Source organism: Pygoscelis adeliae, unplaced genomic scaffold (genome assembly GCF_000699105.1).
Source record: "Pygoscelis adeliae isolate BGI_AS28 unplaced genomic scaffold, ASM69910v1 Scaffold223, whole genome shotgun sequence".
Lineage (NCBI taxonomy): Eukaryota > Metazoa > Chordata > Aves > Sphenisciformes > Spheniscidae > Pygoscelis > Pygoscelis adeliae.
In genome coordinates this window covers 1,168,525-1,183,845 of record NW_008824543.1, presented here as the reverse complement: position 1 = coordinate 1,183,845, position 15,321 = coordinate 1,168,525, and the positions used below count along the sequence as shown (strand labels likewise).

At 37.2% G+C, this 15,321-nt stretch overlaps 1 protein-coding gene across 1 annotated transcript in view; it reads right to left on the bottom strand.

Moving 5' to 3' along the window:
- PIK3CA (phosphatidylinositol-4,5-bisphosphate 3-kinase, catalytic subunit alpha) overlaps positions 1-14,885 on the bottom strand; it is a 42,567-nt gene extending 27,682 nt beyond the window's left edge. Inside the window, 6 exon segments of the mRNA XM_009321703.1 lie at positions 368-618; positions 1,275-1,484; positions 3,018-3,431; positions 5,079-5,192; positions 11,193-11,341; positions 14,473-14,885. Coding sequence (XP_009319978.1) covers positions 368-618; positions 1,275-1,484; positions 3,018-3,369 — 813 coding nt within the window. The 5' untranslated portion in view covers positions 3,370-3,431; positions 5,079-5,192; positions 11,193-11,341; positions 14,473-14,885.
- Positions 14,886-15,321: the final 436 nt, after the last annotated feature.

Below are 15,321 nucleotides of genomic sequence, written 5' to 3'. Positions count from 1 at the left end.
TCAGCCGGCTGTCGACCAGCACCCCCAGGTCCTTTTCTGCCAGGCAGCTTTCCAGCCACTCTTCCCCAAGCCTGTAGCGCTGCCTGGGGTTGTTGTGGCTGAAGTGCAGGACCCGGCACTTGGCCTTGTTGAATCTCATACAGTTGGCCTCGGCCCATGGATCCAGCCTGTCCAGGTCCCTCTGCAGAGCCTTCCTACCCTCGAGCAGATCAACACTCCCGCCCAACTTGGTGTCGTCTGCAAACATACTGAGATCCCTTCGTCCAGATCATTGATAAAGATATTGAACAAGACCGTCCCCAAAACCGAGCCCTGGGGAACACCAGTATTTTAGTGTACTTCAAAATAAATCCATTATGTTACTCACCTTATACTGGCTCAGTGGATATTTTTCTAACAAGTATTCATCACAGCCACACACTTTTAAAATATATTTGCCCTGATACTCCAAGACGCAAAGTTTCAGTTGTTCAGATGACAGCAACATACTTCGTGTTTTCTTCCTAATTGCTTCAGCAATAACTTGCTCAGGCACACAGTCATGATTGATTTTTAAGGTGTATTTCTGCTTATCATTGTTTGGTGAGACTATTACCCATATCACCACTATAATTTGCCCTAGAATAAATGTAAAATAATGTTAGGCCTATCATTTTCAATAAAGTTTCAAAACAAAAACCCCAAACAACTTCCCCCTCCCCCCCCCGAGAATTGCTTGCAGTACTGCTGAAAGATGTAGACAAGATTCATAGCCCAAATTGACAGAGGGTTTATAACTTCAAGGAAGTATGTGTGCTCAGTTTATTTTTGTCTCTAGTGTAATTTAAACTTTTACTCCTTGAGGTTAAGAATATTTTTATTAACGAATACTACTGACTATTCAGCCTTCAAGAAAACAGCAGTAACTGTTTCATATTTGAGGACTGCAAGATAATTCACTGATTCAGCATCATTTAATTCCAGATTTCTGAATGTTAAAGAAAAATGTAAAGCTAACAAGCTGTTTCTGCCCACTAAAAAAAAATCACCTCTATTTACCAAGTTATATTTCAAGATTTAGTTATTAGAATAGCAAAAAATGTAATTTTAAATGTTGTCTTCCTTTTGAATCTACACTCTATCAAGAAAGTTATTCCGCATAACTTAAGGTGTAAGATATTGCTAGAGTGTACTGAATACAGTACATAAAACAATGATTTACCTAAGTCACCAGCTGTACTCCTTGATTTCTATCACAAAACCCGTTATGTTTCTACTGTAAATATTTATCTTACCTTTATCTAGTTTATTGTATATGTGTTTGGGTAGTTCAGGTGAAGACTCTACATTTGGAGGACAGACATATAATGCTCTACTGTGTGGTGCATTGGCATCTCGAAGATCCACTGCTTCTTTACAAACATTAAGAATATTTCTTCTGAAGTCTTGTACTTCTGGATCCTTAACCATGTCAAATTCACAGACAGGCATGCCAATAGCAAAACCTACAGTATTAAAGAAACATAAGGAAACAACTGTAACTGATAATTAAAGCTAAAGATTCCTTCTATCAGTAACAGAAAGAGCATGCTTTAAGCAAAATACAACCTAAAATATTTGTGTTAACCACTCGCTTCTACTTGCATACATAATTGTTTCATTTCGTTCAGGAACAATGCAGTTCTGAAGTTAAGTGCACTCAGCAGTCACAAAAAAAGGTTAGAAAACAGGTGCACATTCACTGAAGATCCTGGAAGCCTTAAATCACCACTCCCACAGCTAACACTCCTCCTGGAGGAAAACAACCAGTAATAAACTTCCTTTGAAGTCAGCACTAAGTTTCCCAAGTGGACCAGAGGAGCTGTGATATCCAATTTTTCTCTAAAACCCTGGCAGGATTATTGGTAGCTATTAGGACCATAATCAACTTTGCTTACAACTGAATGACAGCTATTCAATTTTTTTAATGAACTACACTGAAAATGTGACAAGCGCTCAGAGATACTGAGCTTAGCTCTTTGGCATAGATTCATGTTATAAGAGTCTATTTCTCTCAGGTCCTCTGTCTCAGATGTAATTCCATTTACTTTAATGAGATTACTTGCATAAATAATTATTTATGCATGAATGTTCAAATGGAAACTTTCAATTGTCCTGTTGCATGGTTAGCTAACCACTGTTCTCCCTAAGTCCTGAACAGGTTAAGCTTTACAAAACAGAAGCAGTTTACTTATGATGCATTCATAACAATTAAATAATTTAACAATTAGGAGCACCCCAGAACAAGTATTTCCAGTTGAGAAGTCTCTACCACAGCAATGTACATCTGTTAGCAACTAAATGGGAGTAGGTATGTTTGTAGTGCCTGAATTTAGATACTTAACCTAGATGCTGAAACATATGCTAGTCTCCCTGTGCTTTCTCAATGGATAATGGAAAATAAGCTACTCCAGAGATGATGCAAAACATCACAATATGTCTCCCCTCTGCCCCTCCAACCTCAGATGTTTTTGTTTCCCTTCCCCTCCCCATGCTCTTTTTGTTGGAAGGAGGGGGGAAAAAAACCACCTCATTTCTGAAAGTTTACTTTCTAAGCAAGATAGAGCAGTATTAAAACGTACTATCACAAATGTAGTTTAAGATTTGTAGTTAAATCCAGAATTTACAATTCTGTAAGCTTCAAAACAAATTATGATTGACTTCCCAAACAATAGAACAGGCTTTGCGCTGTAATAATATGAAACCCTGCTAGTAAGAGACAAGCAAAAAATATCCTCTAACCCACATACAACTACAAATATGTACAAAGCAAAGACTTTACATGTGAATGAAACAGAACAGCAAAAAAGTTAATTCAGTTTATGAATGTCAGCTTTACTATGATCAGCATCTTTGGACAGTTGATGCAACAACTGACAGTTATGAAATGCAAACTTTGACAGATACAGGTGACAAACAACCCATTTCAATTCTTTGTCTTGTATTTTGAAGAGAAGCCAGTTAACAGATTAGCTGTGTTTAAATAAAGATAATCTCACCTATTTCTCTATTAAGAATCTTTTCTTCTCTGTTACCTACTGGTTCAATGACTTTTAGAAAAGGCTGAAATAGTCGCAGGTCACAAAGTCTCCGTGTTTCATCAAAAAATTCTTCTCTTTCTGCTTCTTGTGTAACACTTACAAAAATATAAGAAGATTCATCCTGAAGGAGCTGATAGAGAGGGTATTTTCTTGCTTCTTTAAAGAGTTCATGTTTAATAGTTAGTAAGGTGGCCTCACGGAGGCATTCTAGAGTCACTATCATTCCATTTGGGAGAAGACACTCCACAAGGATCCTCGGTGGCATCAAGTGGATGCCCCATAGTTCGCCAGATGATGGTCGTGGAGGCATTTTTAAGTCTTTAGATAACTTTGTACTAGAAGTTTTTCAAGCAGTGATTCATACAAGTAAACCTAAGTAAAAATCAGAAATTTAAATATTAAAATTTAAGATATGAACATCACAAGGAATTTCAGATAAAATTGTTCAAACACTGCTTATAATTGTGTATGAATATTCATGGCTATATTTTACATTCATGAAAGACTTGATAAAACTGATGTCTAAGGAACTTGTATTTGATGTAAATATCTACTCAAATAAAACAGTTAATAGCAGAATCACATTAGTTTGGGAAAAATGCCAATACACATATAGTCTTAAAAAAATAGATTAAGTTTTTTACCTGAAATTTATAATTTATGATTGGAACACTTAAATAGCATGTGGGATGAAAATATCTAATATTCAAATTAGTATTACAATAATTTTTAGGCAAATATCAAACCCAGTTCTTCACATTTTTAACTTGGAAAGAGAAACATTTATTATCATTTGGATGAGAGACAAACCATCAGCTCTGCTCAGTTTAGCAAAACAAACAAATATCGAAGCACTGGTTTGTTTTTAAAACTTTTTCTCATCCCAAACCTCTTAAGTATTCAAACACCACTAACATAATAGTTATAAGTATTTACTAAACCCCCTAAACTTGATTTTAAGAATCCATATACACAGAAAACTTGGCCTTAGCTTTTTTAGATCAATATAAGCTACTTACAGCAGCAACAAACCCTTTTTTCCATGAATGAGACAGAAGAACTGAGCTCCATTAACACTTTTTGGTTGGGCTTGTTTTATTTAGGATCAATTCCCTGTTCTAGTTCCCTTTGGCAGCTGCACGAATGTCTTTGCCAAGCCAAAGGAAAGGAGGGGAACATGTGTCTGACCTTCTAGCAGCACTGCCTTATGCCAGCTTAGACCAGGTACAAGAAAAATTGTATCTGGACAGAGCAGAGATGTCTTATAGCCCAGCGGCCAAGAACAGATGCCAAACAAAGAGCAGAAAAACTAGGCAGGCACGCAGTGCTACTTCATCAATAAACTCTCCTAACCACTATCTATTTTTAATTTCCTTAATATTAAGTGATTAATATTTCCTTAATTTCCTTAATAGATATTTTCCTATATTTCCTTAATAGATAGTGATTAATATTGCCACCAGAGGCAATATTAATGTATTTGTGAAAGAAATCCATCAAGAACTATTGAGTTTGTCCAGGAAGTTTTCACACACAAACTGTTCGCATCCTGTGACAAGAGTGAAGAACATTCCATGTTACAAAATATTCGCTTTTCTTTATTCTGAAGCCTGCTACTTTCACCTGATATCCTCTTGTAATGAAACAGAGTTCCTTATCTTTGCATTCATTGCTCTTAACTTTACAGAGATCCATCAAGTTCTCCCCACTACTTCTTTTCCATAAGTCCCAGATTATTTAGTCCTTCTCTGTCCAAAAGTCATTCTATATTTTTGTTAATCCTTGTCATCTTCTCTGTATCTCTTCCACCTTTACCATACCCTTTTTGCAAGGCAGAGGGGGAACAACCATATCTGCACGCCACATTCAAGGTCCAAACTGAGCACGCGTTTACATAGTCACTGAGCAGCAAGACATTTTCACTGAACTACATACCATAAACCTAAGCTCTCATTGCAGAATAGTAAGTTATCACAGAGGCCATCACATTATGCAAATCTCAAATAGCACATTACTTACACTTAGCCCGTAATTTCATTAGCTTCAGCATGTACATTATGAGAGAGGGTAATAGCAACAGACATCTAAAGAGCAGTCCATCGTCCATCATGCCTCCTCCATCAACCAAGTGTCCTGAAAGCACAGGGCTAGGATAACTACCAGGCTACAATTCTAAAACCGTTCTTAGTCATCTTTTAAGGTGAGAACCCTCTTAGGACGCCCCCTCAAACTTAGTTTCTTTTCTTAACAGAAAGGATGGAAAAACCCAAACCAACAGCTTCACACACCTCTTCTGTTTTATCAGCTTTCTGAAAGCTCCAACTGTGGAAAAGCAATGAATGCTATGCTTGCCCTTTGCTCAGCATTTTTTAATATATCTTTTTATATAGATATTTATAATTTTACATATATATAAAATTATAAATCTAAATATATAAAATTTTATATATGTAAAAAATAATGATCCTCATTTCTGCACTTCTACGCCTTGGTACTTATTTTCTGAAAAGTTTACTTCCAAATACATCTAGTACCTGCTTTTGCCATGCTTCAGTTCTTAAAACGAAGCATTAGAATGAAAACGATGTTTTCCCAAATCCACTGCTTCCTGAGCAACTCTGAGTAGCAACAGGGTTGTCCTTTTTTATCCCTCCTTTGTAGTTGTAGTTTAGGCTTTTAAAAGTATCACCAAAAGTACTAAAGTGCCACTGCAGGTTTAGAAAAATGCTTTTCCACTAACACCTCATGCATATTTAGAAGGGGCTTTGCAACTGACTTTTTTTTTTTTAAAAGAGAGCTTAAATAAGCCATTTTATTTTCCTCATCATTGCAACAGTCTCAGTGAGCGGATGCTGAAACGGAAAGTTCTAAGCACACTCAAAGTGTATTTAAAAAGCCAAACTTGGAAAGCTTACCAATTACAAAACATTACAAATGAACCCAAATAACACCATTTAGAGTAACTTGGAGAATTCTGAATTACCGATAACTATCCTCAGTTTACAGATAAAAATGCACAGAAGGTTAAATATCATCTTTATGATCAGGCAAAGCATGAACAAGACTCCCTCTCCATACTGGTGAATCACATGCTTATTTACATTTCTTATTTACAAACATAGGCAGAAAGACATTACTGTTAAGGCATATACCAGCATGAAAAAAACAGAACAAGAACATGCAGTCATAAGAACTTTTCTGTCCACACATACAATGATAATACAGATGGACCACTATCAAATTAAATATTCACAACACAGACTGAGTTTATACCAGCAGTCTTTTAAGTTCAGTTCCACAATCCTGTTGAGGCTCCTCTGAAGTGACAGTTGTAAGAGCCCATCTTCTCTCTGCCCAAGGCGTGTGTTCTCATTCTTCATCACACTGGCACCGGTGCTCCCTGAGCCAGCTCGTTACAGGGTCAGATGGATTAAAGTGGCAGAGAACTACTCACTCTTCCTTTCTTGGGTTAGCTTCTGCTATTTTAGCTGCCTTATTGAGATCACCAAGGAGTCAGATGAACACCAGGGTCTATGCTGGAGAGCGAGCACGAATGCAGCAGTGCTGAGCTAGTTCAGCTTCAGAAATGGTGGTTCCACTGCAAATTTTCCTCCCTCCCCACCAATAATTGCTAACAAGGAAACAGAGGCAGGGCTGGGACACACACACATATTAAATCCTTTTAGGCAAGTATCTTTTCAAAATAAATGTCAACCTTGGCTTTTTAAAAATGTCAAAAGTTAAACGCCAACTCAATACCATTTCTTTAAAGAATTGCAAGTGGTCTGAAAGGGACACCCCAAAATCTACACTCTTTTTAGAGCAACTGCACTGAAACAGTAACTTTTGTTTTAAACTGGGACACAGACATTTGCTGGAATGGTGCATATAGTCATTCTGTGTGTGCATTCATTTTACTTGCACGTGTAAGCACACCTTCAGGGTTTGGATTTGGAAAGCAAAAATGTAAATAGAAACACTCTTGAAGTATAGTTGGCAGCTTGTGTTTCTGTGTATACTTTCAAATCTGGAAGGCTGCCTGGAATAAATAGAATCAATTATGTTCTTCGACAGTAAAAGGACTATAATTTTAAGAGAATTCTAGAGAGATGTTATTTAAATCCAACTAAGGGTACACGCAAACACTTCAAAAGAACACTACATCATACCTGCAAGCCCTGACAAAAACACCTTCAACTTTTTTCCCCTGCCAAAAGCTTTGGTGGGGATACCACCGATGGTCAGAAAGGCCAAACTCAGACACCCACTGATCAAATTGCATCCTTTTCAACTCATTACAGCCTTCCTGATCCATTCAGCACATTCTCCATCACTAACCTTGCTGAGCACTCAACCTAGCAGTGATCAAATTTTGAAGCTCCATTCAAAAAGAACAGAAATTTTAGACTTATTGTTAAAGTTGTCTGTCATCAGCACAAGCTCCTACCATTACTCTTCAGGCTCTGCAAGAGGAGATTCTTCCATCTATGTTGTGCCAACTAGCAAGAAATCTAGCAAGCACAGAAGGAAGCAAGAAGCAGAAGTGTACTGTAATACTGTATTAAATGTATAAAGTATGAGATGATTATGCAAAGAGGCACACACTCCAGTGACCGAGAACTGAATAATTTTGCATTGTTATCAGCTAGCATTTCAAAATCAATTCAAAAGGCCAGACTAAACGCTCAGTACAATTTTATCGGTCCATACTTGAAACTGAATTAGGCATTCAGTAAACTACTACACTTTAATTGAAGTCTATTAGTTTTTCCAGTCACAAGAAAAATCCCATTACCTTGCTTTCACAGACAGGACATAGCAATGTTTTATAACAATTTGCAGTATCTTTGGTATCAAAGAGCTGCTCATTAGGATTTGTGTCTAGATTTGATTTCTTTTCCAGGTAGAAGTTTCCTCTAGACTCTTAGCACTGCCTTAAGAAAAAAGTCTTCTCATTAAACAATCCAACTATGTTTATAGATTCCGATTTACTGCACACTCATGCATCGGTTATATGATTTTTCTTGATTCTCTGGCAAACTGACATAAGTATCAACTACAGGTATGTCCCCAAATAAGTTTTTTTTAACTTCTGTGGAATCCCTGAGACAAAAGTTATGGGGGGGGAGGGAGTATTCCTGGGACAAGAGTAACAATATTTCAGAATATTCCACTTTATCCCAGACATTTCAAACTTTCTAAAGACCAAAATGTTTTATTCTCATCTTCAGACACATCAGGCACTCCAAAACTCACCATGAAGAAAACTGGGCAGAGTTGCCTGTCTAATTTTGCTGCTGTCCAAACCTGCTGTGTGGTGACAGTAAGACTGCCCCAGACTAGATATTTTCAGTACTGTCCTTTTGTTCTTCCTGCTTGCCAAGCTGGCATTTTTCCAAAATCCAGGAAGACTAGTACAAAGATCTCTGAAATTGTCCTCTATGAAAACATTATTACACAAAAATTTAAAACAATAGCAACATCGCTTTGTTTAGAATAGAAAGGAGACTGTTGTGTTGCAGTTGTGTCTTCATATTTCTTATGTACTACTCACAGAAAAGGCACAGATACACAGAGTTGCTTATCTGATCACAAACAACAGCTCGAGGGAAATAAACAGAAGGATTTAACAGTTGAAAATTGTTGTCTTAGCATTTCATTTCCTTCTGAAAGAAGCAAGTATTTCCAAACATTACCAATTTTATTTGTAGCTACCTACTTCTTCCCCCCTGCAAAAAACAGTGCTAGGTACCTTTGCCTTGTTCTAGACAGAGCTAAAAAAATCTAACATTATTGATAGCATCTGTAGAATTATAGTACAGCAGAAATACAAGATCATTCTTCCCTGTGAATGTAAAATCTCACTGGAAATTAGAAAAAGTTGTTTCAGTTCAGTTAGGTATGAGAACTTGGGTTGACTATGTTTCAAAGCTGTCGTCTTTAAAGTTATCTTACATGCAGGTTTTTTTGTTTCAGAATATAATATCCTTGGATTCTGGTTGTAGTGACTTTCAGACACCATGAATAAAGTTAATGGCGAGGTCATCCTGAAAAAAACCTCACTATAAAACATTTTCCAAGAAGTAACATATATGTTACCTGTTACTGAAAAAATATAGGATCAAACAGCTGAAACGAGAATAAGATGAACAATTTAAAAAGATTTACGATTGCTGGAGTCTTTTTTTTTTTCTTTTTTTCATCCAAGAAAACCAAAAGACCTTTGTAAATTCTCATTTTCTTGCCCACCCTCCCCCATCCATACAGGCATATTGTTTATAGCTTCACTCACTATCTGGGAGCCATGAAAACAGGATCACGAGAAAGAAACATTTGCAAGTTGCTGGTGACCTCCACAACTCCCACTGCGATTGTGCTTTTTCCCTAGGGATCCCATGACATACCAAGAGCAGAATGTCTGTCCTAGAACATTTTCTTCCAGTTAAAGGCAGATTTTTTCCCCCCTCTTTGTTTAACAAAGGAAAGCCTGGAACTAAATCTTCCATTTTAGTCTGAAATCATTCAGTAATTCCATTTCTAGCTTCACCTCAAAGGAAAGGATTTTGTTATTTACAGAAGACTAGTAGTCATAAAGCACAACAAAGCATTAGAAAAGCAATGCATCTTTTCTTTACACTTCACATATCAGCTTACTCATTATTTCAACAATTAGCTTGGCTTGCTATGTAGCAGGATGAGAATTACTCTCCCACCTGGCTGTGTTCTGGTTGGTGCTGTTCCTCCACACAGCTAGGTGTGCACTCTGAAGCTCCGTGAGCAGCACTCAATCTTTCAAGCTCTTTAAATCAAAAGCCTTAAAGTTCGGCAACAAAATCAGAGAAGAACGCCATTTTGTACCAACAGAAATAAGGTTCTCGTCTGATTATGTATTTTTCTTTAATATTCTATTTTATACGGGTGACAAACATTTTTTATGTTGACAGCAGAAAGAACATGAAGTAAAAGCGCACCACAAACCATATTCTGCTCCCTGCTACAAACACTAAGGGCTTCAATGTCAAGTTTCGCATGCAGAAATGTTCTGCTTTTGGAAATCAGTGCAAGACGATGTAAACTAAAGATTACTCTAGAATGTCTTTCATGAAACTAGATTAGGTAAAAAATGCTGAATATATATATCTCAGTATAAAACTCCACCTTAAATAATGTTGTTTACTTCTCTTTCCATGTTTCTTCCCATCCTCCCACCTTCCTGGGATATTTGGAACCCAGACAGTAAACAGGATCTTTAAAAAACAGGAAGCACTGGCACACAGACAAGGAGCCAGAGCAGAGTGAATCCAGGTGTTCTGCACTCTGGTCTAGTCTGAATCTTCACCTAACATGAGCAGCTATGTAACAGAGCTGTAACTCAGATACTGGGCCTTTCCTGGTGCTGATCCCCCCAGGCATGTCACCTTGGCTTTTAGAAGTAACTCTCTGCTGCAGCAAGATGAACCTCCGGTTGTACTGAAAGAGGAAGGATTTCCTCTCCCACTGTGCATACCTAGAAGGGCAGGGAAAGAACTGCAATAAAACACTGGAGGTACTGCAGTCCTCACACTGCTACGCTTGCCTCTCTACCACAAGCAACAGTATCAAGAGGGTTCAGTCTACAACATTCATCTGACCAGCTCTCCTGGATGGAAGGCACAGAGAGAAATGTGTGTTCAGAAGAAAATTTGACTGAAATTAGGCTCACTTCTGTTTATTCATTTACATCCATCTTTACTCAAAAGATCCACCCTGTGAGCCCTTCCTTTACTAAGAAGCAGCTGAAAAAGACATCAAACTCAGACTGACTTACAGCATATTGTGTACTTCCCACGTAACATTTCTTAGGAAGGAGTCCGACAGCAACTTTAAATTGAGATAAAGTGTTTTTTCCATACTAAATTACTCCAGACCCTGAAAGCAACTAATGTGTATAAAAAAGTTTTGGAGTGGCAGTGGATAGCAGTATTTTTGCAACTTTGCAGATTTTTAATATTAAGCATAGAACAGTTAACTGGAAGACAGAAGTTTCTGTTCCATAATCCAAATATAAATTAGCTTTCCATTTATTCTATCTTAACTGACTCATGTAGCCAAACAGCATTTATAGAAGTATGGGTTTAGTCTGCATGGACTTACTGAATTCCGTTAGCAAAAATCTTTATCTTTTATTTACTGGCAAACAGAGGATGGGATGCAACTTCACTTTTGATAGAGCATTTTTAAGGAACCACATGCCTCAGCAACAGCCATGGAAGTAGTTTTTTTTTTTTCTTTAAGCTCCTAAACTGAAAAAACAAAACAATACATTCTCCATTGAGGTATTTCTTAACTCCCTTTTTAAAACCATTTGTTGAGAGAAGGAAGCTTCTAGCAGAGTTAACACAAAGGCAGAGACACTTGAATGAAAAATTTCGATTCTCCAGCTAAATATTCTTGCCCTATAAACAGCTGAAATTAATACAGTTCTTAGCAAATCATCCTATACAAAGACACATGGAACAAAATAGCAGGGACAAATCCAGTTCTTTGCAAAGCCTGCCCTGTAGAAGTCGTTGCCTACTTCTACACAAGCTATAATCATAACCGAAAGATACTACAGCTTTTCAAGAGTCAGTTAGAAATAATTACTACTCCCTAGTAGACTTGTTTGTCATACAGAGTCAATGGTGATTAACTAAATATTTATTTAGCAGTAGATGATAACCCTGCTGAAAGATAAGCACCAACAGTTTTCCATGAAAGATTATCAACAGACCTTTATTTACTACAGCAGCAGACTGACGCTGTCCTGCTTACCCCACACACGAAGCATGTGAGTGTCACAGTAGGATGCTATTCAGCTGCAAAGCATTTAGCACCACTATATGCTCCCATCAGGCTTCATCTCCCTGAAGGTCACAGATCCCTTAGGTGTATTGCACCCAAGCGCCTCAGAAAACTGGGCCTTCTATGTGAAACAATACTGTTGACTGAATTACTGATTTTGTAAGCATATTTAACTGCTTTATGTAAGCTACAAAGAAACCAAAGTTTCTCTGAAACCTTAGGGAGTGTAGGTTTATTCTTGTTCTAGCTGTTGACTCTGGTTGAATAGGACTCCTCTCTGCATTTACAGGTTGAATGCCAAAGCAACAATCATGACTCTTGAGACACTAATATATCTGCATTTGTGTTCTTGAAGTGCAAACAAACATGATTCATTTGACTATGTATGTCATTAGGTCCTGCATGCTTCAGCCTGAAGTATAAAAACAGCTATGGTAAACTGTGACAAATGGTTCCTCAGCATGTTTAACCAAATGTTTATCATTTCTGTACATATCTGTTAGAAGCATCTGCTTTGCAAACCCTATGTTGTGCAAACACGAAAGCATGATTTCAAGTGTGGGGCTATGAGATATTAAGCTTGTTGTTAGTGCATCTCTTTCCTATACTTCAAGCTGTTACCCAAGTTGTTTCTCTAACGAGGTCAGGGTACCAGCAATTTGTGTTTACTGCATCTGAAAGAAATGGCTAATATTTGCCTAAATAGATGTTTGCAATTAACATGAACTTTCCAAAGAAGAAAGTGACATAAGCTCATAGGTATTTAAACAGTGAATACCAGCAACATCTCCACAATAGTTTAAAGATTTCTCTACTTCCCAGCTTGGAAAGTCACTTTCACATCCAGATTAAATGCTTTGAGACTAAGGCACATGCTGCCTACTACTACAACCAGAGCTCTGTAAAAGAGATACATTAAAAAGAAAGACTTTTATTTTCAAAAAGCCAGAGGTACTGGCAGTAGTCAGCCACTGCTATTAAGAGAACTTTATACATCTGCACAAACAAGGAAGTATTTTTAATACATGGTTCTTTGGAAACATTTCACTAATGTTTTTGTAGGTGTGTATATTCAAAAAGACTGAAAGCAGTTTTCAGCCTGGTGAAGTTTAACCCTGGGATAGAACAGGAGACCACAAAAGCTTAAGTGCTTTGGATTTAATTTCAACCCATAAACCCCACCAATTAGGGAAGGGTGACTACATTGAAAATCATCTTTTTTTGTTCTTTAAATAACCTGCTCACACACCAGGACAGCAAGAAGTTAGAAGCTATAGTAATGGTTACACTTCTCCTATCACCTTGCAGTTGCTTGTGGTATCTGCTATCCTATCTGCTGATGTACAATGGAAGACTTGGAAAAAAGGTGATGAAAGAAGAGTGGAAGAGCTGGATTGCAAAGTAATTTGACAACACATTTAAGAAGAGTTTCCACAGTCAGTAATAGGTTTTGCTATCCTTTCCTTCGGTATCAACTCTGCCATTTCATTGCTCATTGGCTTCCATTTTCATCCTTTATCTCTTGATGGTAGTTATGCCATCTTCCCCTACATGTCAAAACATTCCAAGTTGGAGGTATTTAAGATCAAGGGAGTGCTGCTGAGCAGTGATAACAACATCAGTGCTTTATCCTCCATTTCAGAGCAAGCTGAAGAGGAAGACAAGTTATTAGAATTTTACTAACCACAGCCTTGGTAAGCAATTAAACATCAGAAAAACAGTTAAACTTTACCTTTTCAATTAGAATGTTAAAATCAACTTTAAGTGCTTTCTTTTAGCTAGCGACTACTTCTCAAAAAATTCATATCACTGGTTATCATCTACAATGACAGCATTTCAATTTCACATATTACTATTTTACACTAAAACACAACATAATTTATTGTAAATCAATCTTTGTAACAAACTTGCTAGACTAAAAGTGGCACTCACAGGCACCCTATCTGTACACATCCTCAATTATACACCACAATCAAGACTATTCAAGTTGTCTGGATGTTGTTTAAAAATCAACTCTTCCACTTAGACACTAGAGATTCTCTTGGGACAAGTGCTCTTCTGCAGGACTTAACATCAAAATTGAAGGAGATTTCAGAGGTGATAGCATGAAATTGCACGAAGATAAAATACAATATATTAATCACTTTCCTCCCACCAGTGGAGACTGCCTTGATGAACTGGTAAGTGGAACTGGTTGTTCAACATCCACATAAACTTTTCAAAGGGCAGACGAGCAATTTTCAGTTTTATTAGTACCACTTCCACTTTTATAATCCAGCCACAACATCTGCTGATTATTCTGTTAAGAGTTGGGAACATAAATAAAAAAAATGAAGAATAAGTGGTATGTTTTATAACCTAAGCAGTTTAATGACCACAAGCAGCATATTTTAGAGTATAATTTGGAATAGAAGTTTTAACTTCCCTTTTCCCAAAGAAAGCTAGCTCTATCTAGAAACTTCTCCTTATGTTAGCACTATTAACTTTAATCTTTTCAACTATGCCTGTAGTCAGGAGTCAAGCTAGTGTTTTCTAGACTTAATGAAAAGTAACTTAATGGCACAAGCACTGAAGTTGGATAATAACATACCTCATCACACAAAGCATATTTGTTGAGTTCGAGAAAGAAACAGTTCATCTCCGCGCTGCTTGCTTGGCAAATGAGTCTTTACTCTCTGCTCATTCTTACTTTTTTTGTGCTTGTATTTTCAAGTGTTCAGTGTTTAGTTTGCCTACATCTCCGCAGAGATTTCTCTCATCACTCTTCTAGTAAGTCAGATGTCAAAGTCAGAAAAATTTTGTTTATTTAGATTCAGATCACAGAACAGGCAGGTATTTCTGCTTATGGTTGATTAGTCTCAGATGAAATGCTGAATCGAACATTTTCTTTTCAGTAACATTCAAGGTTTCTTGCATTTTGAGCATGTTCAAGAACTTGTTTCTTTGTTGACGGCTAATAGCTAAAAGAAGGAATAAGGTTGCAACAAGCAGTAATTTTTTGCTTGCAGATTTAGTGTCCTCTGCAAGGATCAACAGCTAAACAGCTGATAGTTTAAGACACTTTTCCAAGACAACAAATGCAATCTCAGCAGAAAATCCATGCTTCTGGAAGGACCATGACCCAAGTGAACAGCAAGAGTTAAAGATCAGGAACAGTCTTGGAACACATTGGGCATGAGCCATTCATCACCATGAACTGCCACATTAAGTATTGGCAAAAGACTAATTAGTATGGAAATAACAAAAACAGCTAAATCTCAATGACAGATAAGTTTTTTGACATGTTGTACAATCTAGGAGGCAACCTTCCAGTTTTCTTTCTTTTCTGTTTGGACTTCGAGAGAAAACACCCAAGGGATGTTTCTCTACATTTCTTTGCCATAGAAGAGGGTCATAATGTACAGCCAATAAAGTGACTCAGCCGTCTCAAAATTTCAGG